Genomic DNA, 26,395 nt, shown 5'->3' on the forward strand with positions numbered 1-26,395 from the left:
CACCTCTGAATACACACACACACACCACCACCACCACCACCACCACCACCACCACCACCACCAATTACCAATAAAAACTAGTAAAAATTAAACCATTTTTTAAAGAAAAAAATATTCTGTTGCCACAGGCAAAAATTACTTAACAAGGATGAAAATCAAAAATCATCAGTTTCAACACCAATATTTATCTGGCAATAATAAACAACAGGCTGGAATACCAAGGCAAAATGTAAACCAATATAGGGAACCAAAATTATGATTTCAAAGTATAAATGCCACACAAAGCGTCAGAGATGTAATAACTCAAAGAATGCTCCCAGGAGCCTTCCAAAAATCTATAAAAAACAAACTCCATGTAACACAAAGGGACTGAACAAGATTCATAAAATTAATCATTATCAACATGATAACAAATTAAACTAAACAATGTTACAAAATAGAACACTAGATAACACTTATCTCTAAACAAAATCCCAACTACTACAAGTAAATAATCAAGGGTGAAACAATACAATAAGTAAGTTTGCTGACTATTTACTAAATAAAAAAAAAAAAAGTACTTTAAATTATACTGGAAAAGAAAGAATGACAAGAAAGGTTAACATCATTTCATTATGGTTATTATAACAAAAAAAGAAACTAAAGGCACAATAGACTATTATATTACCTACAATTACTCTCGAAATACAGCCTCTATTGTTTGACGGTTTTTTTTTCTTTTTTTTTCTTTTTTTTTTGGTTTTTTCGAGACAGGGTTTCTCCTGTAGCTTTAGCTTTCCTGAACTGCCTCGTAGACCAGCTGGGCCTCCACCACCATAATCCAGAGGTATTCTGTCTCGGAATGCTAGATAAAGGCGTGTACTACCACTGCTATCCTCAGGTTAAATTGGCGTCCTTTCTCTAACCCAAAGTTATTTGGAAAACACAAATTTTTTTTTTTTGAGAACACAATACACCACAACCCCTAAATATTTATATGATTTTGTAATTATTATTATTATAAACTTTATAGTAAATATAGATAATAAAATCAAATAAGCTTTATTCCCAAGGCTATTTACGTTCTATAAATGTAGCATTCATTAAAACTGGATTCTTCAATAGATGATTGGAACGATAATATATAACAAATACTAGTATCAAAAATCAAACAAATCATAGCTGAGAAAAAAACTTTAAAAAATTTAAAGAAGAATACCCAAAATAGTAACCATAATGTGAAAACACAATAGTAGTAATTTACAAATAAAACTTTAAAAAAAATAATCAATGAAACTACCCTGTGTGAAATTCACTTGCAGAGGATGATTAACGAAAATTGCAGCATAATGCAGATACACCATATAATATTGTCAAGAGACCCAAGGTCTCTAAAAGCAACCCAAGCTACTTCATCACCCCTGGTTCCATAATAACTACAGTAGAAAGACCCTATTACTAGCAAGATAGTCTCCCTGATCCAGAAGCACTGCGCCCTCCAGAACCTGGTTGATTCCCAGAACCACATCACTCACTGTCTGTAACTCCACTCAGAAATCTAACATCTCCCTTCTACCTCCACAGCCACCAAGCAACGACATGGTGCACACAAACAAAAGCAGGCAAAATATACCTAAAATAAAGAAAAAAAACCTAAGATAAAATTTAAAGACTTATTCTGAAATATACTCATTGCAATAACAAAAAAACAATTAAAATCTCAAATGGACCAAGCACACCTTCCAACGCTCAGTGCCAGAAGTCAATTCAGCTGCGACAAAACATCAAGTCTTACCAGCACTAACTCCGCATGCTAAACCAACCTGCCAGGCCAGACACCATTGCTCAATATCACATACTGTTATGCAACTCACATATTATTATACTAGCCGTTCCAGATCGGAATTCAGCCAGATGACAAAAAATCCTTAAAGCTACCCAATGTCAGAAAGTCCACAAAGAGCATACTTGATTAATTGAAATATAAGCCTGAATCAAACAAAATTATCGACTACATGTTTTGTAGCAAATCGATGGAAATTCTTTAACAAATAACTTCTGGCCCTTACTGACAAACCCCCAAACCTTATAACCTCATTTTCCTTTCATTTCTTATTACTTTCCATTATGGAACAGTTTCCTAAGCAAAACTAAGTCAAAACAATTCTACAAAACTCACTTTTGATTCATATTGTTCAGTTCACCAGTAAGAATGCATTCGGAAATATTTACAATACATATCGGACTGTTTTAATTATCTAGAAAACAATGGAGGCAAATTCAAAAACATTCTCACCAGCACTGTTAATTACTGTGAATCGAGCCAGAGGCTCACCATTCACAATTCTTATTTGGAATTCTTATGAAACATGTACAACAAAAAGGGGTTTAATGTTAGGGAAAAAAACACGGCCTGTGAACTCTCTCTTCCTACTCTTTTAACCTAAATTAAACAACTAAACAAAAAGATAAGTAAAGAAAATAGAATCTAGAAAGCAAGTTTCTAAAACTAGCACTAAAATTTTGAAAAACGGACCCTCTTCATAACTTGCCCCCAATAATACAACACAACACAACACACACCACACACACATTTCCACAGAATAAACAAGTAAGCAATCCACATATATAAAAACATAACCACAACTGCTTGTCACACCTTAATCCCCAGCACTTGGAGCTACAGGCAGATCTCTGTGAGTCGAGCCAGCCTGCTTACAAGTGAGTCCAGGAAAGGCGCAAAGCTACACAGGAAAAACCCGGTCTCAGGAAAATAACAAAAAACAACAACAAACAAAAAAAACCACAATGCCAACTATGAAATATACTTCATCCATTAACAGATAATATCTCACAAGTTATAACTTTTGAAAACTATACAAAATTCGCAAGAAGTCTCTTCCAGCCCAATGTCTCATTGAAAAAACAATCATTAAATGGACCAGAAAAACCAGAAACCAATTAATTCAATCCTTCATCTGAGAACTCTTTAAAGCCAGAGCGAAGGGGAAAATCATATATATAGACTCAACTAAATCTAAATCTAGTCTCTCCAAAACATCTCTTAACTAAAATCAAAGACCCTCACCAAGAACTATCCTATGTCACTAAATGTTCATTATTCTTTTAGCAACATGAGTCATGTGGTGGTTGGATGGCACCCCCCGACGCCTAATCCAGCACTCGGAGGCAGAGCAGGTGGATCTCTGTACGTTCCAGGCAGCCTGGTCTACAGAGTATCCAGACATGCCAGCTACACAGAGAAACCCTGTCTCAAAAAACAAAAAAACAGAAAAAGCACCTACTATTCATGATTGCACTGTGCAGCATTTTTCTAGCAAACCGTTTTCTCCGCTCAAAGGTTCACTACACACTTGTAATAACAGCTTTAAATAAGAACACAGAACCAATTGCAGAGTTAAAAAACCAGAGGTCAGAGCAGACGGAAAACCTACCCACCTCACTGTCTGGGTTCAAAGGAGCATTATTTTTGTGTGTTTTTTATTGTGTTTCGTTTTTTGTGGTTGGTGATTGTATTTGTATCCCTTCTCTCTGATCCCCAACATTCACAGCCTCATTCAATTACATTATAATCGTCTTATCAAGCCAAAGCTTTTTTAAAAAATCTTTTATTTTCTTAAAATCTTGCGGTAGATTCTAATCCCAAGCTGGGCAAATCTTGCTATTAGTAACAAACAGACAAGGGAAACAATATTGATTCTGGTTGTCCCAGAATTCTAAACATTACCAAGACGCACAAATACGTAGACAGATCATTCTTCAAGCATAGTATCAGTCTTCGTAGCAATCTAAAACTTAATTAAACCAGTATAGCTGATACCAGAAAGAAATTAAAATATAAAAAGATTATCCTTTTATAACACTGTAAAATTTGTAATTAAAAATAAGTAAAAGAAGCTGCTTACAACCAAGTTTAATTCACACCTATTATGAATACAAAATATTAAATTAGCTCTAATTATCCACGTAGAATCTTTACCTTGTCAATTTTAAATATTTCAAAGAAGAAATATATAATGTACTCCCATCTTTGCTTTACCGAATACAGAAAAATTTAAAACAAATATCTTGAAATTTGATTTGATTACCCTCATTCACATTACTCAAATATCTCCACTAGAAATATATAAAACAATTATATTATATAAGAAATAGATACATAATATATAAGCCAATGTCACACAAACTACAAGGATACCATTCCAATATAATCATTAATCAGCCAAAGTTTTTTTTTTTATTATTTTTTGTAGGTGGGTTGGCATTTCGCTCGTTGGCTGATCTGGCTGCTGCTGTGGGGTGCCCCGCTCCTAGCGGATGGTGGTAGGTATGGGGGTGTGCTTGGGTCCTGGGGGTAAGTTGTTATTTTTAATTTTTTTACAATAAATTCCCATACTTAGGAGTGTTGGGTCAACGTAAAATCCTTCAATAGGGCCAGGATGGACACAGGACCACTGGCAGTGTAGTGTCTCAAGTACCATCCTTTTAGCCATTTTGCTTCTGCCTGGCAGGTGTGTGACCCAGGAACTCAGGACAGCAGTCAGAATGACCAGCTGAGGCAGGTCTCCTGGCAGCTTCTGTTGTTTGAGTTTGCCCAGATATGGGAACCCCATTCAGTAGGCCTTGGATTCAGGATATCTCTGTAAAGAGGACATTCCATGGATTGAAGGTTAAGTCATAGGCAGCAGCACATAATGCCTGTATCACATCCACATTCCTCAAGGATGATAGCTGTGTAACCTCGGGAAATTTGCCTAACTATCTGTAGGTGGACTAGTGAAAATAGACCCTGCTTAAGAGGTACTTTGAGAGGTAAATGAGATAAGGCATGTGATGTATTCAGCTCAGTGCCTAGGGTGTGATCAACACACCAGGTGTGCACATTCCATCAGTAGATTCACTAAAAAAACTGTGTAGGTGACAGGCTGCTAGTCACACTGTAGGTTTTAGCTTTTTTCCTTTTTCCCCCTATCTTCAATTTTGTTCCCACACACAAATCTTGTGAGATTAACTGATTTAAAATTGTCAGGCGAAACTTAATTCTGTACACAGAAATGGAAAGCTTAGAGCAGCTACCAACAGCATGGTAGAGAGTTCTGGAAAAGCACACACTATGCCCTTGAACCCAAAGATTTACACTTTTGAAATGTTTGGCTTTGAAAGAGGTTCCCTAAAACAACGCTGTCCACGCTGGAGATAACATTGGGTGGGAGATCTGTAAGCCCCTTCTTCCCAATGTTCCAGCACATGCAACTGCTCTAATATAAACTCCTGTACCCAAGGGAGGCCCTAAATGACATTAAGCATCCTACAAGTTCAAAGACTCAAGAAGCGTTTTAGCACCAAGGTGGTTAGGCTGCATTAACCTGGGAGCCTGTGAAAGACACACATTCTCCAGTACGTGCTTCCCCTGGGGAAGGACCCCGAAGTCTGTGCTTTGACAAGTCTTCAGGTGGATGAGAGGCACTGGGGTGAATGCAGCAGGCTCCTTCTGCTTCTCCACAGAAGTCCTCCCTTGGCAGCTGCCCTCAGCCTTATGTTGTGTCTGCTCATGTAGATGGATTGCATTCACCACCGACTCACAAGGGTTATGAGCACTCGGCTTTCCCAGCAAAGGGACTCATATCATTTCCTCTGACATCTGTCCTGGGCTGCAGCCTCCTTTGGCAAACTTCATAAACCTGTCACCCCACGAGGCAATACGCAGCCCAACTGTACAGGACTCTGAGTGGAATATACCTGTGCTACCATGGTGCTTGCCTGAGGTGAACTGGCTTTGGGCACAGGACTGTGAATGAAGCAAAACACTGTAGGTTCAGAGTGGTGGGCTGGGGAAGCAGTGAGGGCCAGGAGGGCAGAGCAGGGTGCAAGTGTGGTAGCTGGAATGTCACTGGCCCCTTAATCTTGTAGGGAGTGGCACTATTAGGAGGCGTGGCTTTGTTGGAGTGGGTGTGGTATTGCTGGAGGAAGTGTGTCACTGTGGGGGTGGGTTTTGAGGTTTTCTATGCTGAGGATACCTCCTAGTGTCTCAGTTGACTTCCTGTTACCTACAAAATGTAGGATTCTCAGCTACTACTCTTAGTACCACACCTGCCTGCATGTTGCCATGCTTCCTAGCATGATGATAATGAACTGAACCTCTGAAACTGTAAGGGAGCCACCCCAACTAAACGTTTTCATTTATAAGAGTTGCCATGGTCATGGTGTCTCTTCACAGCAACAGAAACCGTAGCTAAGACAGCAGGTATGCAGTGATGCATCAGGGATGCGTACATCCCTGCAACTGCCTCTTTCTGAGTGTCATGGGTAGAGTGTCTGCAACTTGGTTTTCATATTTTACGGGGGCTCACAGCTAAAGACTCAAGTCTCAGAGACTTGGACTTTGTTTTTGTTTTTAAAACAGGGTTTCTCTGTGTAACAGCCCTGGCTGGCGTAGGACTAAGTAGACCACACTAGCCTGGAACGTACAGAGATTCACCTGCCTCTGCCTCCCAAGTGCTGGGACTAAAGGTGTGCACCACCACTGCTCTGCTGGACTTAGACTTTTGTGCAGTCCTGGAACCTTTGAGAATTTGGGGATTCTTGAATGTCTTTTGTGTAATGAGCAAGAGTCCTTGGGGACTCAGGGCAGAATGTTATGGTTAAATCTGGAATGCTCCACGATGATTTATGGATTGGAGGTTTAGCGGTGGTGCAGCGCTATTCGGAGACAACTGGATCATTAGGGCTATAATCTTATCGGCAGATTAATCTACACTAATGGATTTGTAGATGAATTGGGAGGTTGGCGGAAATTGTAGGAGGCAGGGCCTCACTGGAGTAAGTAGGACACTGGAAGCATGGTTTTGAAAAGTGTGTATTAGTCTGGTGTAGTGATGTATGCACTCAAGAGACAGAGGTAGACAGGTCTCTGAATTTAGGCTAGTCTGGTCTACACAGTGAGTTTCAGGCTAGCTAAGCTACACACTGAGGTCCCTGCTTCGGGGAAGGAAGGAAGGAAGGAAGGAAGGAAGGAAGGAAGGAAGGAAGGAAGGAAGGAAATGAAGCATTTTGTCCCTGGACCCTCAATGCCTTTCTTCTTCCTCCCTGGCCACTCTAAGATGATCAGCCTCTTCTGCCACATGCTCTTACCACCATGGTATTCTGCTGTGTCTCATTCCCACAATAAAGGAGCCAGCCCCTGAAGCCATGATCGGAAAGACAGCCTCCTCCTGTAAACCACTTTCCTCAGGCCCTCTGTCACATGGGGAGCTAACTTAGCTGATTTGTTCCCTTTCTTCAAGCATCCACCACACAGGCAGGTTTTCATGTGTCCATGTCCGTGTGCAGATGTGTGTGTCCAGAGGCCACTGGTTGACACTGGTGTCTTCCTTAATTGCTTCCTCCAGGGTCTCTCAGGGAACCTGGAGCTCCTTGATTCAGCTCAACTGATTGGGCAGACACCCCCATGGATCCTGCCGTCACCAGCACTGGGATTATCTGGAGATGCTGGGATCAAACTCAGGTCCTCGTGTTTTCACAGCAGCACCATATCCAGAGCCATTTCCTAGCCCCAGAGCTTCTTGGTCATGTGCTTGCACACCTGGCAGGATTGAGGGCTTGTACCGAGTTTAGTCTCCACTGGACTCCAGTTAATTCACATTGGAGAAAGACTGGTGAGCAGAGAAGTATAAAAACAAAGTATTTATTTTCCATTGTATTAAACAAGGGAAAGCTTTGCCAGCACCAATTGGAACAAGAGGTGAGTGACCGTTCTCCCAGCTGAACAGCCATCCCAGTCTCTAGGCCCTAGGCCCCATGCCCCACCCCCAATGGCAGCCCCACTAACCAGCCAGCAGGCAAGGCTCCTGTGGACAGGCCTTTCCACCCCCCAGATGGGGGACCAGCCCCCACCTTTACCCCAGGGTACTCTTGAGGAGTGAGGGGTAAGAGATTTAGAGAGAAGAATAGAGGGGAGAGAAACAGATAGAAACACAGGATAGCCTCAGGAGGGCCTGGATCCTTATCCACCGGCCCAGAACTTTATTCAAAAGGGCTTTTTATAACAATGTCAAGGGGCAAGGCAAAAGATCTCCCCCTTGCTGGATACAACCAAGTGTAGACCCTTCCAAATACCCAGTACCCAGGCCCATGGTCCAATAATCCACTCATGCAGCCCTGCTGGTAAAGCAAGTGCAGATTTCACTTCCCCTCAATGAATCCTGTAATCCACGAGTCCCACTGCATTCCCCAACCACTCATCCCCTGTGACCTCAGCGGCTCCCTGAGACACTGACACCACCTGGACCCATTGGACCAAGAGGGATCCCTGGAGGCACAGGCACTGCCTACACCGATGGGAGGAAGAGATGCCAGGGCAATAATACATCCAACAACATAAAGAGCAATATGGCACCACCAGAACCTAGCAAGACCTGAACATCCCAATGTAGAAGAAGCAGAAGAAAAAGACCTTAAAAATAACTTTAGGAAGATAGTGTCCTTTAAAGAGGAAATGAAAAATTCCCTTAAAGAAATCGAGGAAAAGACAAACACAAAAGTGGAATAAATTAATAAATACCTTAAAGAAAGTGAAGAAAACCAAGGAAAAGCAACCAAACAGGTGAAGGAAACAGTTCAAGACTTGAAAATGAAAATAGAGACAATAAAGAAAACACAAACTGAGGGAATTCTGGAAATGGGAAATCTGAGTAAATGAACAAGAACTACAGATACAAGCATAACCAGCAGAACACAAGAGATAGAAGAGAGCATCTGGCATTTAAGATATGATAAAGGAAATAGACTCATCAGTCAACATTAAAGCCAACAAAGTCATAACAGAAATTGTCCAGGAAATCTGCCACACCATGAAAAGACCAAACCTAAGAATAATAGGGATAGAAGGAGGAGAGGAATACCAACTCAAAAGCACAGAAAATATATTCAACAAAATCATAGAAGAAAACTTTCCCAACCTAAAGAAGGAAATGCCTATGAAGATACAAGAAGTTTATAGAACACCAAATAGACTGGACCTAAAAAAAAATCCCCACATGCCGGGCGGTGGTGGTGCACTCAGGAGGCAGAGGCAGGCGGATCTCTGTGAGTTCGTGGCCAGCCTGGTCTCCAAAGCACGTTCCAGGAAAGGTGCAAAGCTACACAGAGAAACCCTGTCTCGAAAAAAACAAACAAACAAAAAATCCCCTCACCTCATAATAATCAAACCACTAAACATAAATAATAAAGAAAGAATATTAAGAGCTGCAAAGGGAAAAGGCCAAGTAACATATAAAGGCACCCATCAGAATTACACCTGAATTCTCAATGGAGACTCTGAAAGCCAGAAGGTCCTGGACAGAAATGGAGAAGACATTTCATACTCATCACAGGAAGAATCCACCAAGATGAAGTCTCAATTCTGAACATTTATGCCCCAAATACAAGGGCATTCCCACATGTGTAAAAGAAACATTACTAAAGCTTAAATCACACATCAAACTCCTAATAGTAGAGACATCAACACCACACTCTCACCAATGGACAGGTCTGCTGGTCTGCCAGACAGAAACTTAACAGAGAAATAAGGGAACTAACAGATGTTATGACTCAAATGGACTTAATAGACACCTACAGAACATTTCAGCCAAACATAAGAGAATATACCTTTTTTTTTTTTTTTTTTCCTGAGACAGGGTTTCCCTGTGTAGCTTTGCGCCTTTCCTGGAACTCACTTGGTAGCCCAGGCTGGCCTCGAACTCACAGAGATCTGCCTGCCTCTGCCTCCCGAGTGCTGGGATTACAGGCATGCGCCACCACCGCCCGGCTGAGAATATACCTTCTTTTCAGCACCCCATAGAACCTTCTCTAAAATGGAACAGATACCCCATCACAAAGCAAATCCCAACAAAATACAAAGATACAAAATACAAGATACAAAAAATGTGGAATAACCCCCTATATCTTATCAGATCACCATAGCTTAAAGTTAGAATTCAACAAGAACACAAAATGCAGAAAGCCTACAAACTCATGGAAACTGAAGAATGCTTAACTCAATCACCACTGGAACAAGGAAGAAAGAAAGAAATTGGAGACTTCCTAGAATTCAATGAAAATAAATGTACAACATACCCAAACTTATGGACACTAGGAAAGCAGTGCTAACAGGAAAGTTCATAGCTCTAAATGCCTATATAAAGAAGTTGGAGAAATTTCACACCAGCGACTTAACAGCACATCTAAAAGCTCTAGAACAAAAAGAAGCATACTCACCCAGGAGGAACAGATGCCAGGAAATAATCAAATTGAGGGCTGAAATCAATAAAATAGAAACAAAGAGAACAATACAAAGAATCAAAGAAAGAAAGAGTTGGTTCTTTGAGAAAATCAACAAGCTAGACAAACCCTTATCCAAATTAACCAAAAGACAGAGAGAGCATCCAATTTAACAAAATCAGAAATGAAAAGAGAGACGTAACAACAGACACTGAGGAAATCCAGAGAATCATCAGGTCATACTTCAAAAACCTGTACTCCACAAAATTGGAAAATCTAAAAGAAGTGGACAATTTTATGGATAGATACCACATACCAAAATTAAATCAAGACCAGATAAACCATTTAAATAGACCTATAACCCCTAAGGAAATAGAAGCTGTCATTAAAAGTCTCCCAATCCCCTCCCCTCCAAAAAACCCAGAGCTTGATTGTTTCAGCACAGAATTCTACCAGAATTTTAAAGAAGAGCTAATACCAATACTCCTCAAATTGTTCCACACAATAGAAACAGAAGGAACATTGCCAAACTCCTTTTATGAGGCTACAATTACCCTGACACCCAAATCACACAAAGATGCAACAAAGAAAGGGAATACAGACCAATCTCCTTCATGAACATTGATGCAAAAATACTCAGTAAAATACTGGCAAACTGAATCCACTTCAAAAAAATCATCCACCATGATCAAGTAGGCTTCATCCCAGAGATGCAGGGATAGTTCAACATACAAAAATCTATCAATGTAATCCATTACATAAACAAACTGAAAGAAAAAAAAACACATGATAATTTCATTAAATGCTAAAAAAGCCTTTGACAAAATCCAACACCCTTTCATGATAAAGGTCTTGGAGCGATCTGGAATACAAGGAACATACCTAAACATAATAAAGGCAATATACAGCAAGCCAACAGCCAACATCAAATTAAATGGAGAGAAACTCAAAGTGATTCCACTAAAATCAGGAACAAGACACAGCTGTCCACTCTCTCCATTTCTAGTCAATATAGTACACTAAGTTCTAGCTAGGGCAATAAGACGACAGAAGGAGATTAAGGGGATACAACTTGGAAAAGAAGAAGTCAAACTTTCACTATTTGCAGATGATATGATAGTATACACAAGTGACCCCCAAAATTCTACCAGGGAACTCCTACAGCTTCAGTAATGTGGTGGGACACAAGATTAACTAAAAAATATCAGTAACTCTCCTATATACAAATGATAAATGGGCCGAGAAAGAAATCAGAGAAACATCACCCTTTACACTAGCAACAAATAATATAAAATACCTTGGGGTAACTCTAACCAAACAAGTGAAAGACCTATAACTTTAAGTCTTTGAAGAAAGAAATTGAAGAAGATAATCAGAAAATGGAAAGATCTCTCATGCTCATGGATAGGCAGGATTAACATAGTAAAGATGGAAATCTTACCGAAAGCAATCTACAGATTCAATGCAATCCCCATTGAAATCCAAATACAATTCTTTATAGACCTCAAAAGAACAATACTCAACTTCATATGGAAAAACAAAAAACCCAGGTTAGCCAAAACAATCCTGAGGGCTGAGGATGTACAATAAAGGAATTTCTGGAGGCATCACCATCCCTGACCTCAAGCTCTACTATAGAGCTATAGTAATAAAAACAGCTTGGTACTGGCATAAAAACAGACACATGGACCAATGGAGTGGAACTGAAGACCCTGACATTAATTCACACATCTATGAACACCCAATTTTTGACAAAGAAGGCAAAACTGTACAACGGAAAAAAGAAAGCATCTTCAACAAATGGTGCTGGCATAACTGGATGTCAACATGTAGAAGACTGCAAATCTATCTATCATGCACAAAACTCAAGTCCAAGTGGATCAAAGACCTCAACATAAATCCTATTTCACTAAACTTAGATTCGAAAGTAGGAAGTACCCCTCTCAAAAGAAAATGACTCATGCAAATGGGAGCTGCCTTTTGAGAACAAGGTTTAATTCAGGTCCAGAACTATGATTATACTACTATAAAAATCACTACCAATGCCAGTGTCTCCTTTAAGAACCACTTGGGGTTTGGTTTCCTGATTACTTCTGAAAAACTAAAGGGGAGCCACCTAGTGTCTGGCTTAGCTGTGGCAATAAACATGCGTTTACCTCATTTACCCCAGAGAAGTGCACTGGCTGGCTGCATGTTTCTGGATGTCTCTAGTTCACCTGTCGGCAATGAGCTGTCCTGAATGCTTTCTTCCACTTCCTGTTCTTTGAAACCAAGACATGCTTTGAATTCTATCACCTAAATCTTGCTTTTCCCCTTCTTTCCCTTGGGCGCGCCTGGCCAAGGGTAGCCTCGAAGATATAGGCAGTCAGCAACGTTGTGGGCGATGTAGTAGAGGTTCAGCATGGCGGCAGGGCTGAGGATGTCTGGTTCCGGCTTCTTGGGCTTCTGCTTCTTCCCGCTAGTCTTGACCCGGGCTTTCCCTTTCTTCCCTTTACCTGACTTTCAAAGGCAAGTACAGACATGAGAGAAAATTAGTTTCCATCACCTCCTCCCCCACTTGATGGCATTCTCTTCTTTCTTTTTCTATCTTTCTTCTTCTTTTTTTTTTTTTTTTTTTGAGACAGGGTCTCACCATCTAGACCAGGCTGGCCTTTAACTCACAGAGATCTGCCTGACTCTCCCAAGTGCTGGGATCAAAGGAGTGTGCCATCAAGCCCTGCCTTGAAGTAATTTTCTACATTTCCTTATTGACTTGAAGGGGGGAAAAGCCTAAAACAATCAAACAAACAAAACCCAAGTGCCACAACAAATATGTTTGTGTGTTCAAAATAATTCAAAGATTCCCAACAGAGTTGATTAATGTTGGAGGAAATGAAAACGCTAATTATTCAGATTTGTTGTCTATATGTATATATCCTCACATTATTGTATTGCATCCCACGGATATGTATAAATATCCCTTATCATTTTTTAAAAAAAGGCTTGCCTGGAGCAGGAGAATCAAATGCAATCTAGTGTGACATTTATATTTAAAGAAACCCGACCCTATGTGGTGCACGGCCCTTGCTTGTGTGGTAGTGTCTTACATTCTTATTTGCATTTCACTTGCAAAAGTGAAAAGACACTTTTGAGGGAGACAGTGAAATCTGTCTGTTAGGTCTGATAATGGCACTTGCTATGCACATGTCTTGGAGATGCACACTGAAACTGCAGAGACAAAACAGAAGACTAGGAATTTGCTTTCCAATACTGTCATTCCTTCCATACCTACTGAGGAACAGAAACCACAGACCTGGTAAGCTCTTGATACTTTCTGAACCCAAGGAATGGGCCTATGGGGATTTATTTTACCAAACTATTTTTGCATATTTCTGGAGGGGTGCATACTAAAAATTAAATTTAAAGCAAATTATACAGACAGGAGAGAAATGCATATTTTGGTACTTGTTATTCAAGTACTTTTACCCAAGTAGTCATGGGATTTAAGTGAGATGTGGATACAAAACAACAGACTCAGTGTCTGAAGCAAGCACTGGGCAAACAATCCTTGCCGTCATCTTTATCACCACAATGCACTTCAAGGTTGACAAGGCACCATTCCTATCTTCAAAATGACACAGCAGGGGCTCAGCAAGGTCACTTGGTAGACATCCAGTGACAGCCACCAGGCTCTTTGTCTGACTAGCTGAAGAGGTCAGGGCTCTCTAGGAACAGTGAGCGGGAACTGGCAGTGCACACAACTGAACTGAACTTCTCTAAGTCCTATGACCACCTCACACATAGAGAAAAAGACGGATGGGCAAGCATTACTTAAGTGTCTCTTCTAGTTAGGGGAAGAGAGAGAACATATACTTATTAGGGTTTAGCAAAGGCTAAATATTTACATAAAACAGATATCTCATTGATTAAATTTCACTTAAATGTCCCAAGTTAAACAAATAAAAGTTAGTGTGTTTATAATACTAAAATATATTTTTGTCAGGTGAAATGCAGTATATTCCTAGATACTATCTATGTCCAGGATGCTCTCTATATAGCATATAGTGCTGCAATAATGAAGGCCCATTAGCAAAACAAAAGCAGAGAACCCCAATTAATACTTGAACCACACCAAACAAACAAAAAGCCCTCAAAATTGATCATAGACCTCAATATAAAACCCCACATCACAAAACCTCTCGAGACCTTTATGACTTTCAGTTTGGCAAAGATTTCTTGGATATGACATCAGCAGCACACCCCATGTGCTGTGGTTTGACTGTGAATGTCCCCCACAGGTCTGTGTGTTTGGACACTTCAGTCCCAGCTGGGCGGGGTGGGGCGGACTTTGAGGCCTTTTCCCGGTGGCCAGCTGACTTCACACTCCTGAGGCACGCCTTCCCCACCATGAGGACTATCTCCTTTGGAACTGTAAGCCAAAAATAATCCCTTTCTCCTCTCTGTTTCATCACGGAATTCAATCACAGCAACAGAAAAAGAAATAACGAGCCATGAAGAACAAGTTGCTAAGCTTGCAATTGAAAAGTAAAACATCTGCTTTCCAAAAGAGAATGAAAGCCAAGCCAAAGACTTGGAGAAAATAATTCGAAATCAAGCATATGGTAAAGGCCTACCTCCACAATAAAGAATGCTCAAAACACAATAGTAAGAGGGCCACCCAATAAAAATCTGCAAACTATTCAAATTTTTCTTTTCTGAAAAAGAGACATGGGAAATAAGCTCATAAACAGACTTAATACTGTTAGAAATTAGACATATACAATGAAAACTACAAGATACCCAACACACATGGATTAGAATGGCTTGTTATATGACTGACCACATCAAGTGATGGTGAGGAAATGGAGGAACTGGAACTCTCATTCACTGTTGGTGGAGACAAACTGACAGAACTGCTTTGGAAGATAGTCTGGCAGTTTCCTTTTAAGTTAAACACACCTTTTGCATTTGACCTAGCCATTCTATTCCTAAAAAAGTGAAAGCATATTCTATTTAAAGACCTGTACATAACTTCTCAAAGCAGCCTAACCTGTCAGAGCTACAAGCAGAAATGCTCTCAAATGTTTCTCAGCAAATAAATGGATGAATGTATTGTGGTATAACCATAAAGTGGAACACTATTGAGCAATGAGAAAAGAATAGCTACATGAGTGAATTTCAAAGTGATTAAGTAAAATAATGCAAACTAGCTGGGCCTGGTGGGCACACCTTTAATCTCAGCATTCAGGAGGCAGAGGCAGGTGAATTTCTATGAGTTTGGGGTCAGCCTGGTCTATGTAGTGAGTTCTAAGGCAGTGAGGGCTGCATTGTGACAGTCTATCTCAGAAGTAAATAAACACATATGTAAATTAAAAAGGCAGCCCCCAAAGCTAATAATAGTATATCCTGTATGGAGAACATATTATAAGCACCTTTACCCATTAAGTCATCTTACCGGCAACCATCCATCCCCTCAGTTGGTTCACTGAAACCCTGCTGAGTTCTTGGTCTCAGATCACAATTTAGAACCTTAAAAACTCCACAAGGAAAACTACTTGGCTACATCTATGCTGGCTTTCTTTCTAGCTCCCAAACTTGCCAAGTTCCTCCTGTTTCTGGAGGCTCTGCTTTTTCTGTAGGCTTTTCCCTATACTATAGGACCTATAGGCTTTCATATAACAGAAGGGGAATAATTTATTTCATCTCTTCCTTCTGAATCCACTCAAATATCACTTCTTTATAAAAAACTTCTCCAGGCTCCAGGAGGCACTAGATATGTAGGTCAGTAGTAAAGCCCTTGCCTAGCATGTACAGTGGCCTGGACTCAATTCCCACTACCAGCAAAATAAGAAAAGCCTCCTGACACAGTGTCTATTTTTTCCTATACCTAGAATAATCATACAACCTCTTACTGTATCATATACATCAACATATATGTCAACAAACAAATGAACACAATCCTAGGCAAGGGGTTGGTTCCAGGTCCTCACAGTCTATCTGCAAACTGCTCCACAGGCCTTTGCCTCTGAAGTATCATTTTCTAGCTCCTTTCCTTAGGTATTTTACTACTATATTAGTTATTTTTCTGTTGCTGTGCTAAAACACCATGACCAAAAACAATTTATGGAGGAGCAAGATTACTTCTAGCTTACAAAGGGACATTTCATAATAGTGAGGGAGGCATGCATGGTAGCAGGTGGCCAGGGCAGGAAGCTGAGAGTGAACTGGGAGTGAGGTGAGGCTATGAAATCTCAAAGCCCTTCTACAATGATGTACTTCCTCCAGGAAGGCTGCACACCTCCCTAAACAGCGCTGCCAACTGGGGACCAAGTATTCAAATATCTGAGTTTATGGGGACATTTCTCACTAAAAGCATTGCAATTACTTAATAGTAATTGTAGTAGTAATTGATCGTAATCCAGAGGGTTTGCTTGTGAGCTTACCACAAATTCCTTAGCCTAAACCATTATCTGGTACCCCAAATGGATGGACAGGATTTGCTGAGTGAATAAATAAATTGCACCAGATGCGGTGTTGGTTCAAATCTGAAATGTCCCTAACAGGTCCATGTTTGGATTGTTTATTCCCAATAGGACCTTGAGGAACCTTTAAGAGATGGGGCTAGGTGCCCGAAGCAGGTCATACTCTCTCCGCTTTCTGACCTGCCACCATGTGAACAGCCACGATCAGACCACTGCCATGAACTCTGCCATGCCTTCTCCACTATGAGGGGCTGGAACTTGAGAGTGTAACCCGAATAAACTTAGCTACTAAACTGTTTCTTCAGGTATTTGGTCCTAGCCAACTGAAAAGGAACTAATATAGATGCAATGCAGGAACAGAGTGCAGAAAAGAAACAGTATTTCTGTTGTTCTCAATTTCAAGATGGCTTTTTCATTCATTCAACAAGTATGTCCAAATTCCTACTGTGTCCCTGTCTCTGTACTAGACACAGAGGAGAGCCCTGACCTTATGAGGCTCAGTCCAGTGAGGGAAAAGACACCCGCCTTTTATCACAAACACATCGATGAAACAACCACGCTGGGAAAGAGGGGCCCAGGAGCATCATGACAGGACAGGCAGAAATATAAGGCATGGTCCTGGAGAATAGGCCGAAAGGTCGGAGGATTTGTAAGCAGAACAAACAGCCAATAGGACGTGGAGGTTGGAGAGACCACGCAAAGATGAAGAGACCCAATGAGGTCGGAGTGTCTGTCCGCAGACAAATGGGGTGACAGTGGGGTGGGGAAGGGCAGTGAGAGGCACCAAGTCTGTCAAGCGAGTGAAGAGCTGCTCAGGCCTTCGGGCTGTAAACTAACAAGTTGGACATCTAAAAGCAGGGGGAAGCTTTGTAAATCACTCAGCTTCACTCTCCTGCGTCTGGAAAGAAAACAGTAGCAATATATAAATTTAAGTCAAGAGAAACAGCAATTTTACTTAATGCTATACTTAGTTTCAGAAGGAAGTGGAAGGACCACAGACTTACCAAACACATCCCCACATTGCAGGTTAAAAGGGAAGCAAGCCCCGCAGGACGCCTAAAGTGACGCTTAAGGGTTATGGGTGCTTTACCAAACAAGAGGAAGCAGGAGGCATTTCTAGTGTAGGAGATAAAAAGATGAGAAATTCAGATAGGGCAGTTACAAGGAAGTCTCCGGAAGAACATGGGACTAGTGCGGGGGATGCTTTTTCTTAAGCAGAAATGGTAACATGATAAATGTGGCAGCATCTGAGGACTCCTAACCATGGGTTCCAACAGCGCAGACTTCACCTAGCCGCTAACAGTGAGTCCCTGAGGTCTGTGGAAAGGACAACAAAACCAAAGCCATTCTAGAAAGAAAAATGAGGCTGGGGAAGAGGCCAGCACTACAGGATGCAGGCTGAAGAACAGGAATACTGGCGGAAGTGGGGGTCAGGAAGGGTGGGGTTAGGTGTAGTATGGACGCCCCATCTCCCTCCAGAGCCAACCTTACTTACAAAGAATCCCACCCTGCAACTCAGAGCAGCCTGGACAGTCCCTATTGGCGTGTACTTAAGTTTTGGGGTTCCAAACCTCGTTGCTGATCTCCCTCTATTTTCCACACGCCAAAGCATCTTTTAGGAGCGAAAGTAACAGCACAGGACCAAGGGACGAAAACCGTCTCAGAACGGGTGCAGCCTGAATCTGCTGCTGCCGTCCAGCCGATGCAGACTACCTTAAGTCCCTCTCAGGCTCCCTCCCACGACACGCTGGGTTGAACTGTACCCGGTGGTGGCGGCAGAGGACGTAGGTGAAAGCACTCCTCTCTAAGACTACCGGGGTTAGGGCGAGCGCTGGCGAACCTCTCCCACTTCAAGATGCGTAACCCCACGGCCATTTCTTTCTCATCTGAGCAGGGGGTTGTTAACACCAGTCCCCAGTCTCGAAATTCAGACTCCACATCCCCACCCACCCACCAACACTGCCGGCGTCGAGGTCCCCGCGCCCCCTCCTGCCGCTCCCCTGGCCCCGCCACGCTCTCACCGGCGCATTGCCGCCTGCCCCCGCCGTGGCCTCAGTTCGGTGCCCTCGCCGTGTGCGGGGGCACAGACGCTTTTGGGGGAGCTGGGCGGGCTCAGCAAGCTGCCAGTCACCGAGGCGCTGGTCAAGGCCCCGCTCACCCGATTCGAGGGCCTCGACGGCGCGGTACTCAGGCAGCACCCTGCAGACCACCTGGGTCTTGCTCACCAACGCCGCCCAGCCACGCATTGTTGGTTAGCAACCACGGTGTTGCTAAGGTGCCGGGGCGGGGCGTGCAACAATTGGGCGGAGCCTGGCTGGCCTTCCTACGCCAATGGGCTCTGTGTTTGTGTTCTGATTTGGCCTGCTGACTGGGCTGTCGCTTTTCGCTTTTCTTTGCTGTTGTTGACAATGGCTACGAACCCCAACTAGGTGCTGGCTAAGATAGTTTTGCCCCTGGCGGTGCGACTGGGCGGGGCACGAAGAGAAGAGGCGGGCCACCAGGATATGCAGCTTTGCCTTTGGGTGGGAGAAGCTAGAGAGAGAGCGCAGGCTAAACAACTCTCTTGAAACCACCGGAAACTCCTTGACCTCTCCTGGAAAACAAGAATAAGGTCTCTGAGGGTTGAAGTGAAGAAAAGTCGGTTAAAAGAGAAAAAAAGTCTGGTATAGGCAGGAGGAGAGGAAGGTGGGGCAGGGCTCTTATATTCTGGGTGGGATTGATCTTGTGACTTCATCCTCTTCTAGAATGCGTTTAGGGTGCAATTCTTGTTGTTTGTAACTCTCACCATTCCATTTTATTCACTAAGTGGTTATTGTATATTTGCCAAGTGCCTGACTCCCCGCTTACCGTGGGGATTCAGCATCCAATATGGGGCAAGGTTTTTTGTTTGTTTGTTTGTTTGTTTGTTTTTTGTTTTCCAGGTATTGTGGTCCATGCCTTTAATCTCAGCATTCAGGAGGCTGAGGCAGGGGATCTCTGTGAGTTTGGGGGCAGTGTGATCTACATAGTGAGTTCCTGTCAGCCAGAGCGGAGACCCTGTCTTAAAAAAGAAAGAAGAAATCTAGGTGTGGTGATCCATGTTTTTAACTCCAGCACTTGGGAGGTACATTTCTATGAGTTTGAGGCCAGCCAAGGCTGTAGAGTGAGGCCCTGGCTAAAAATAAATAAATATGTAATAAAATACTTTATGGGGCTGGAGAGATGGCTCAGTGGATAAGAACACTTACTGTTCTTGCAGAGGACAGGGTTGGTTGGCTTCCTGCACTCACATGGTGGCTTCCAACTCCAGTTCCAGGTGAAGCTCTCTTCTCCAAGAGTACTAAGTACATGCATTGTGCAATACGTACATGCAGCCAAAACACTTATAAAACAAGTAAATCTATAAAAAGATTAAGCTCGGAGTGAATAAATGGTGCTGGTGTTAAAGCCCTGTCTTAAGAGAGTTTGCTATACAACAAATTCCACTGAAGCATCAGCTTGCAGGAACCCTGTGAAGCAGTCTGCCAGTACTTGCTAACTTCCACATCAGCCTTGTTTAGAGAAGGTTTTTCGATGAGTGAGTGGAGGCTCAGAGAAATCTTTCCTAGGCAATTTAGTAGGCATGCTCAATCAATCAATCCAAACCTTTTTTGTTGTTAAGTTTGAGAAAGGGTTTCTCCCCTGGGCCTGGCCAGTGGTGGCGCAAGCCTTTAATCCCAGCACTAGGGAGGCAGAGGCAGGGGGCAAGGTTCTTGAAGGTAAATGTTGGAGGAGGGAGGAAGGGACAGAGTTAAGTGGAAGGGTGTGAAATGAAATGAATTTGGCCACAACTAAAAGTTGTGCAAGGAGTTGGCGGTTAAGAGCACTTGCTCATGCAGAGGACCCCGGTTTGGTCGTACCCCGCATGGCAGGTGGGCGACAGACCACTTCCTGTTGCCTGCAAGTCGAGATAAAGGACACTTGGCTACTTCCTCAGCACCATGTCTGCTGGCTCGCCACCATGTTGCACTATGATGATAATGGACTAAACCTCTAAAAATGTAAGCCACACCAACTAAATGTTTGTCCTTTACACGAGTTGCCGTGGTCACGGTGTCTCTTCACAGAAATAGACACCCCAACTAAGACAGACACATAAAATAATAAAAATATATCTTTAAGAAAAACCCACTTTTGAGTCTTGGAGACATGGCTCAGAAGTTCAGGGCACTTGTTGCTCTTGCAGAGGACTGGGGAGTTCGATTCCCATCAACCACATGGCGGCTCACAACCGTCTGTAACTCCAATTGCGGAGAATCTGATGTCCTCTTCAGACCTCCATGGTCACCAAGCACACAACACACATGGTGCACATATATACATGCAGGCAAAACATACATAACATAAAATGAATAAATCTAATCAAATGTTTTTAAAGTGATAGATGCTCTGCAGTCAGAGGCATTGTTTTGCCAGGCGAGGGCTTAGCCCCAGGCCTCGCAGGCTAAGCAGATGTCTCACCCAGGAGCCGCCCCTTCAGCCTCTGCACATTCCTTTTAGATTAGTGATTTGGGTGGGCTTTCTGAGGAGGTAATGTCAAAACTGAGGTCTAGATGGCAAGAAGCAGTCAACTCCTGTCAAAATCATGGGCAGGGCATTGTAAACCCAGGTCCAGAGGAGGAGGGTGAACCCTGAAACAGGGTTAAAGTCCTGAAAGGCTCAAGCAAGGGTAAGTTTTGCAGCTTTTCTCCGGATTGGTTAATGAAATGATTTCTGAGTATATTTGTTCTTTGGAGTCTTCATTGATAAGACTATGTTTTGTCTGGCAGTTTTTTTTTTTCCCCATGAATTTATATATCTTCGATATGGTAAATCCTATTCAGGTTTTCTCCTTTGTGGACTGGCTCTTTTTTGTTTTGTTTTTCAAGACAGGGTTTCTCTGTGTAGCTGTCCTGGAACTCTCTCTGTAGCCCAGGCTGGCCTCGAACTCACAGAGATCCGCTTGCCTCTGCCTCCCCTGTGCTGGGATTAAAGGTGTGTACCTCTACTGCCTGGCACTGGCTCTTTTTATTTATTTATTTTTTTAAAGATTTATTTATTTTATGTTATGAGTGCTCTATCTGTATGTATGTCTTTATGCCAGAAGAGGGCACCAGATCCCACAATAGATGGTTGTGAGCCACCATGTGGGTGCTGGGAATTGAACTCAGGACCTCTGGAAGAGCAGCTAGTGCTCTTAACTGCTGAGCCATCTCTCCAGCCTTGTAGGCTGGCTCTTAAACTCAAGGATCTGGGGTGACCCACTTTCCTTGACTATACTTCACTGTTTTGTTTTTTCAACTTTCCAAGGTTAACCCCTACTGGGAATCATTCTAAAATTGGTTCCCCCTTTGCATGTGATCATCAACTTTATGGTTGTGATGGTGGTACCATGGAGAAGTGGGCATTTGACTACAGATAAGGATAAGAAGAAAATTTGGGAGTGATGATGGGTTTGAATGATAATAGCCCCCATAAGCTCGTGTATTTGAATGACTGGTTCCTAGTTGGTGGAACTGTTTTGGGAAGGATTAAGAAGTGTGGCCTTGCTGAAGGATGTATGTCACTGGGGGTGGACTTTTGAGGTTTCAAAGTCCATGCTAGACCCAGCCCTTCCTCCTCTGCCTCCAGCTTGTGAATAAGATGTGAGCGCTCCAGCACCATGCCTACCTGCCTGCTGCCATGCTCCCACCATGATGATCATGGACTCAGTGCAAAATGGAAACACAGAAAGCAAGAAAAGAAACCAAAAGGAATACTTAACTATACAACTTGTCCCTCTCCACCTCACCTACTGACTTCCCAGGTCTCTGTAGTTCTACATACCCCCAGTAAGTCCCCCCTGTACCTTGCATCACACCCTGCCAAACTGTCTTTGCCAGATGTCCCTCCTCTCTCTCAGATCACTGTTGGGCTTGGGCTGTCTTTGCCTGGGCTGCTGGGGCCCTGGCATCCCACTACCCCTTTGGTTTCGACACTCCTTCATAGTTTAAAGCACGGATTTAACCGTGGGCCACTCATTTTCAAAACCCGCCAGTGGCTATTCCCTACCAAGAGCTAAGACTGCTTTGGTTTGGCCTCTGTGGCTTGTCATAATCCCTCTGTCCACTTTTCTAGCTCTCTTCTCAATACACAACAGACGTTATTTTTGTCACACTCATTCCCCTCTGGGGTTTTGTGGTGCCATCACACCTCTTGGCCTCTGCTTCTCTGTTCCCTCTATCTTGAATGTCCTATTGATCAGAAGCCTTGTTGAAGGCTAAGGCCCGGCAAACTGTACCACCTCTGGAGCAATGCTCTTGCCTGTCAGACTGGCCCTGTGTCTCTGCTACAACTACATTAGGTACAGCATTTGCTCACTTGCCTTCTCCACAGGGAGCAGCGTCTTTTAGGGTCATGATTATATGCTGCGACAGTGATGACAGAGAAGGAACACGTTTCTGGAGTCAGTGGGAAGTTCTGTCCCTTCATCATACCACTGACTACTTCCTGCTCACTGACCTCTGAGCCTGAGTTCCTAGGAGACACACAGCAGTCATTTTCTGTTGCTATAAGAGACGCAAGGTTAGGAATAACAAAAGATTCATTTAGCACAGTTTTGGAGACTGAAAGGTCAGGAGTCCCTTCAGTTTGTCCTTTTGTGGGGTCGTAATGGTAGATGGCATCAGGACAGGAATGCATCACAGAATGCAGTAAGAGAGGAAGCCAGAAGTACTTAATGGTTAGGTTCACTTTTTTTTGTTTTGTTTTTTTGCGGGGGTGTGGGGTGGTGGGGTGGGGGGTGGGGAGCTTTGATCTGCCTGCCTCTGCCTCCCAAGTGCTGGGATTAAAAGCGTGTGCCACCATCGCCTGGCATAGGCTCGCTCTTTATAACAATCCAGTCTTTCCTTTTATTTCTTCTTTGCCTCCTGAGTGCTGAGATTACAAGTGTGTGCCACCATGACCACCGTAAGAAGAGCTAGCAAGCTTTCTACTTATTTTTCTTTTTATTTATTTGTTTATTTAACTGCACATTTGTCTGTGTGAGGGTGTCAAGTCCCCTGGAACTGGAGTCACAGACATTTGTGAGCTCCCATGTGGGTGCTGGGTCCCCATTTTTCTTTCTTTTTTAAAAATATGTTTATTTATTAAAAGTGTTTTCATTTTACATACCAACCCCAGTTCCCCCTCCCTCCCCTTCTCCCCCCTCCTCACCTCCCTCCCACTCTACCCCCATCCACTCCTCAGAGTAAGAGGGTAAGGCCTCCCATAGTAGTCAACAAAGTCTGGCATACCACGTTGAAGGAGAGCCTAGCCCCTCCCCATTGTATCAAGGCTGAGCAAGGTATCCCACCACAGGGAATGGGCTCCAAAAAGCCAGTTCATGCACCTAGGATAACTCCTGGTCCTGCTGCCAGGGACCCCACAAACAGATCAAGCCACACAACTGTCACCCACATTCAGTGGGCCTAGTTCAATCCCATGCAGGTTCCTGGGCTGTCAGTCCAGAGTCAGTGAGCTCCAACTAGCACTGGTCAGCTGTCTCTGTGGGTTTCCCCATAGGATCTTGATCCCTTCTTCTTTTTTTTTTTCCTGAATGCTGAAGGCTGTTTATTAAAGGAGGGAGGGAGGTCTTAAATACAGGCTTACAGCACAATGGGAGAACCCCGGAGGGCAGAAGTTCGCTTCTGATGTCTTTTTGTTTTTGTTTTTTGTTTTTTGTTTTTTGTTTTGAGCTAAGGATCGAACTCCAGGCCTTGGGCTTGCTAGGCAAGCGCTCTACCATTGAGCTAAATCCCCACCCCCTCTCCTGATGTTTTACAATCTTGCATCTAAGCTGTTGATGCCCAATATGCTGGATACACAGACAAGGAGCTTCCCTTAAGCATTCAGGAGGGTGGAATCTCGCAGGGAATTAGCATAAGGAGGATATCAAGGTCAAGGTCGGCAAGCAAAACAACAAGCAACAGGGGGTGGGGGAAGGGACCTACAGAACCCTACAGAACCCCCCCCCCCTTTTACTAAAAAATGAGATTCTGACTTAGGTTGTGTGGGAGGTCAGCAGGTCACCTTACCTGTCATGGAGACACCTGTCCAGGCCACACAGGCGTTCTGTCTTAGGTTGGTGAGCGCCCCCCAGGCATTACCCATCTCTGAATACTCATTATCGTACAGGCTCAATTGAGTGAGAGCTGCAGAGTTAACTGTTGGGCTTGCAAAGATCTCTAAGTGGCGCTGGGCTTGCAATCTGTGTGTTCAACACAGAAAAGACCAACAGAAGTCTTAACCCACCCATAGCTAAAGGCAGCTGATCCATTCCCTTCCTTAATGAGCCTTACTGCAGATTGGAGTCTTTGTAAGATGGTATCCTGAGAGCAAATGGAACTTGAGTTTGTAATTTATAATTTTCAATGCCAATCGAAATGTATATAACTATTGATTTAAATTTATCATGCCCAGTAGAATGATAAATTAGTTAACTGTGGTAGCTACTTTGGCTGCCAGGGTCCCCACTATTTTTCTTTCTTATGGTGCTGGGGACCTAGCTCTGAGCCGCATCTCTAGCCCAATAGTCCACTCTTGGGAGAACATCCTAAATACCAGTGACCTAACTAACTTCTAATAGGCCCCGCCTCTTTGTAATTTTTAGGTTTTTACATTTATTTGTATATGTGTGTGAGTGTTTGCAAATGTGGAGGTCAAAGGACAGCCGTGGGAGTCATTTCTTTCTCCCCTCAGTCTCCAGCTTTTTGCTAAGTGCCTTTACCTCTTGCCAGCCTCTGGATTTTTGAGACAGGATTTCATTGTGTAGTCCTGGGTGGGCTGAGACTCACTGTGTAAACCAGGTTGTAATTGAACCCATGGAGGTTTCTCCTGCTTCTGCCTCCTGAGTACTGGGGTCTTGGCCTTTTTTTTTTTTTTCCTTTTTTGAGAGGGTTTTGCTATGACTGTTCACTCCAAAGGAAAATGTTGGAGGAACAGAGCAAAAATGGAAATGATGTAAATACAGTGTGCTCATGTATGAAATTCTCAAAAAGTTAGAATTTAGAAAATCAAACAAAAATGACATTTATCTTATGTTCTTCCTGTCTCAGCCCCTTGAGTGCTTGAAGTCTGGGATTCTGCCATGATGCCTAGCCCACCACCTTAGTATTGCCCCACTGGACATCAAGCTTCTAACATATGACCTTTTCGGGGACACATGTCACATGCAAACGATAGCATTTCCCCAGTCTCCCACTTGTTTCTGGGATATGCATCATGTCTCAGCTCAGCTCACACTTGTCTGCCTCTTGCTGCACTCCAAGTGGGGCCTGATCTCAAAGCCCTGTCCTCAGTACCACGTCCTCTCTCAGTAACCCACACTCACCCGATGGCTAGTCTAGTGATGTCATCTTGCAGGATAAATAGTCTCTGTAATGACGATGACCTCTGTCTGAGCCCAGTCTTCAGCCCTGATGATCCCTGTACTACTTTCCTCCTCCTGGTTTCCGTTATGGGGATACCACGCCCTCCCATTGCAAGCCCTTTGTCTTTGCTGACTCGTTTCCACCAGTCTTGAATGATGAAGCCATCAGTCTAGGCCTGGGTGCCCTTTGGAAAGCATCTTGTATCAAGCCCTCCCTTGACATGCTCGTCGTTACGGACTTCCGCCCTTTCAGCACTGTAGCTAACACTAAGAGAATCCTGACAGTAGGCAG

General features: G+C 43.1%; 1 protein-coding gene across 1 annotated transcript; it reads right to left on the bottom strand.

The window, feature by feature from the left end:
• Window positions 1-6,196: 6,196 nt before the first annotated feature.
• On the bottom strand, window positions 6,197-17,791 carry Smkr1 (small lysine rich protein 1). The gene is made up of 3 exons (XM_036182197.1): window positions 17,723-17,791; window positions 12,414-12,756; window positions 6,197-7,652 (listed from the first exon to the last, which is right to left on the bottom strand). Exons 1-2 carry the CDS (start codon window positions 17,729-17,731, stop codon window positions 12,553-12,555), a joined length of 213 nt encoding a protein of 70 aa, XP_036038090.1. The 5' UTR covers window positions 17,732-17,791; the 3' UTR covers window positions 6,197-7,652; window positions 12,414-12,552.
• Window positions 17,792-26,395: the final 8,604 nt, after the last annotated feature.

Source organism: Onychomys torridus, chromosome 3, assembly GCF_903995425.1.
Source record: "Onychomys torridus chromosome 3, mOncTor1.1, whole genome shotgun sequence".
In the NCBI taxonomy this organism is placed as follows: domain Eukaryota; kingdom Metazoa; phylum Chordata; class Mammalia; order Rodentia; family Cricetidae; genus Onychomys; species Onychomys torridus.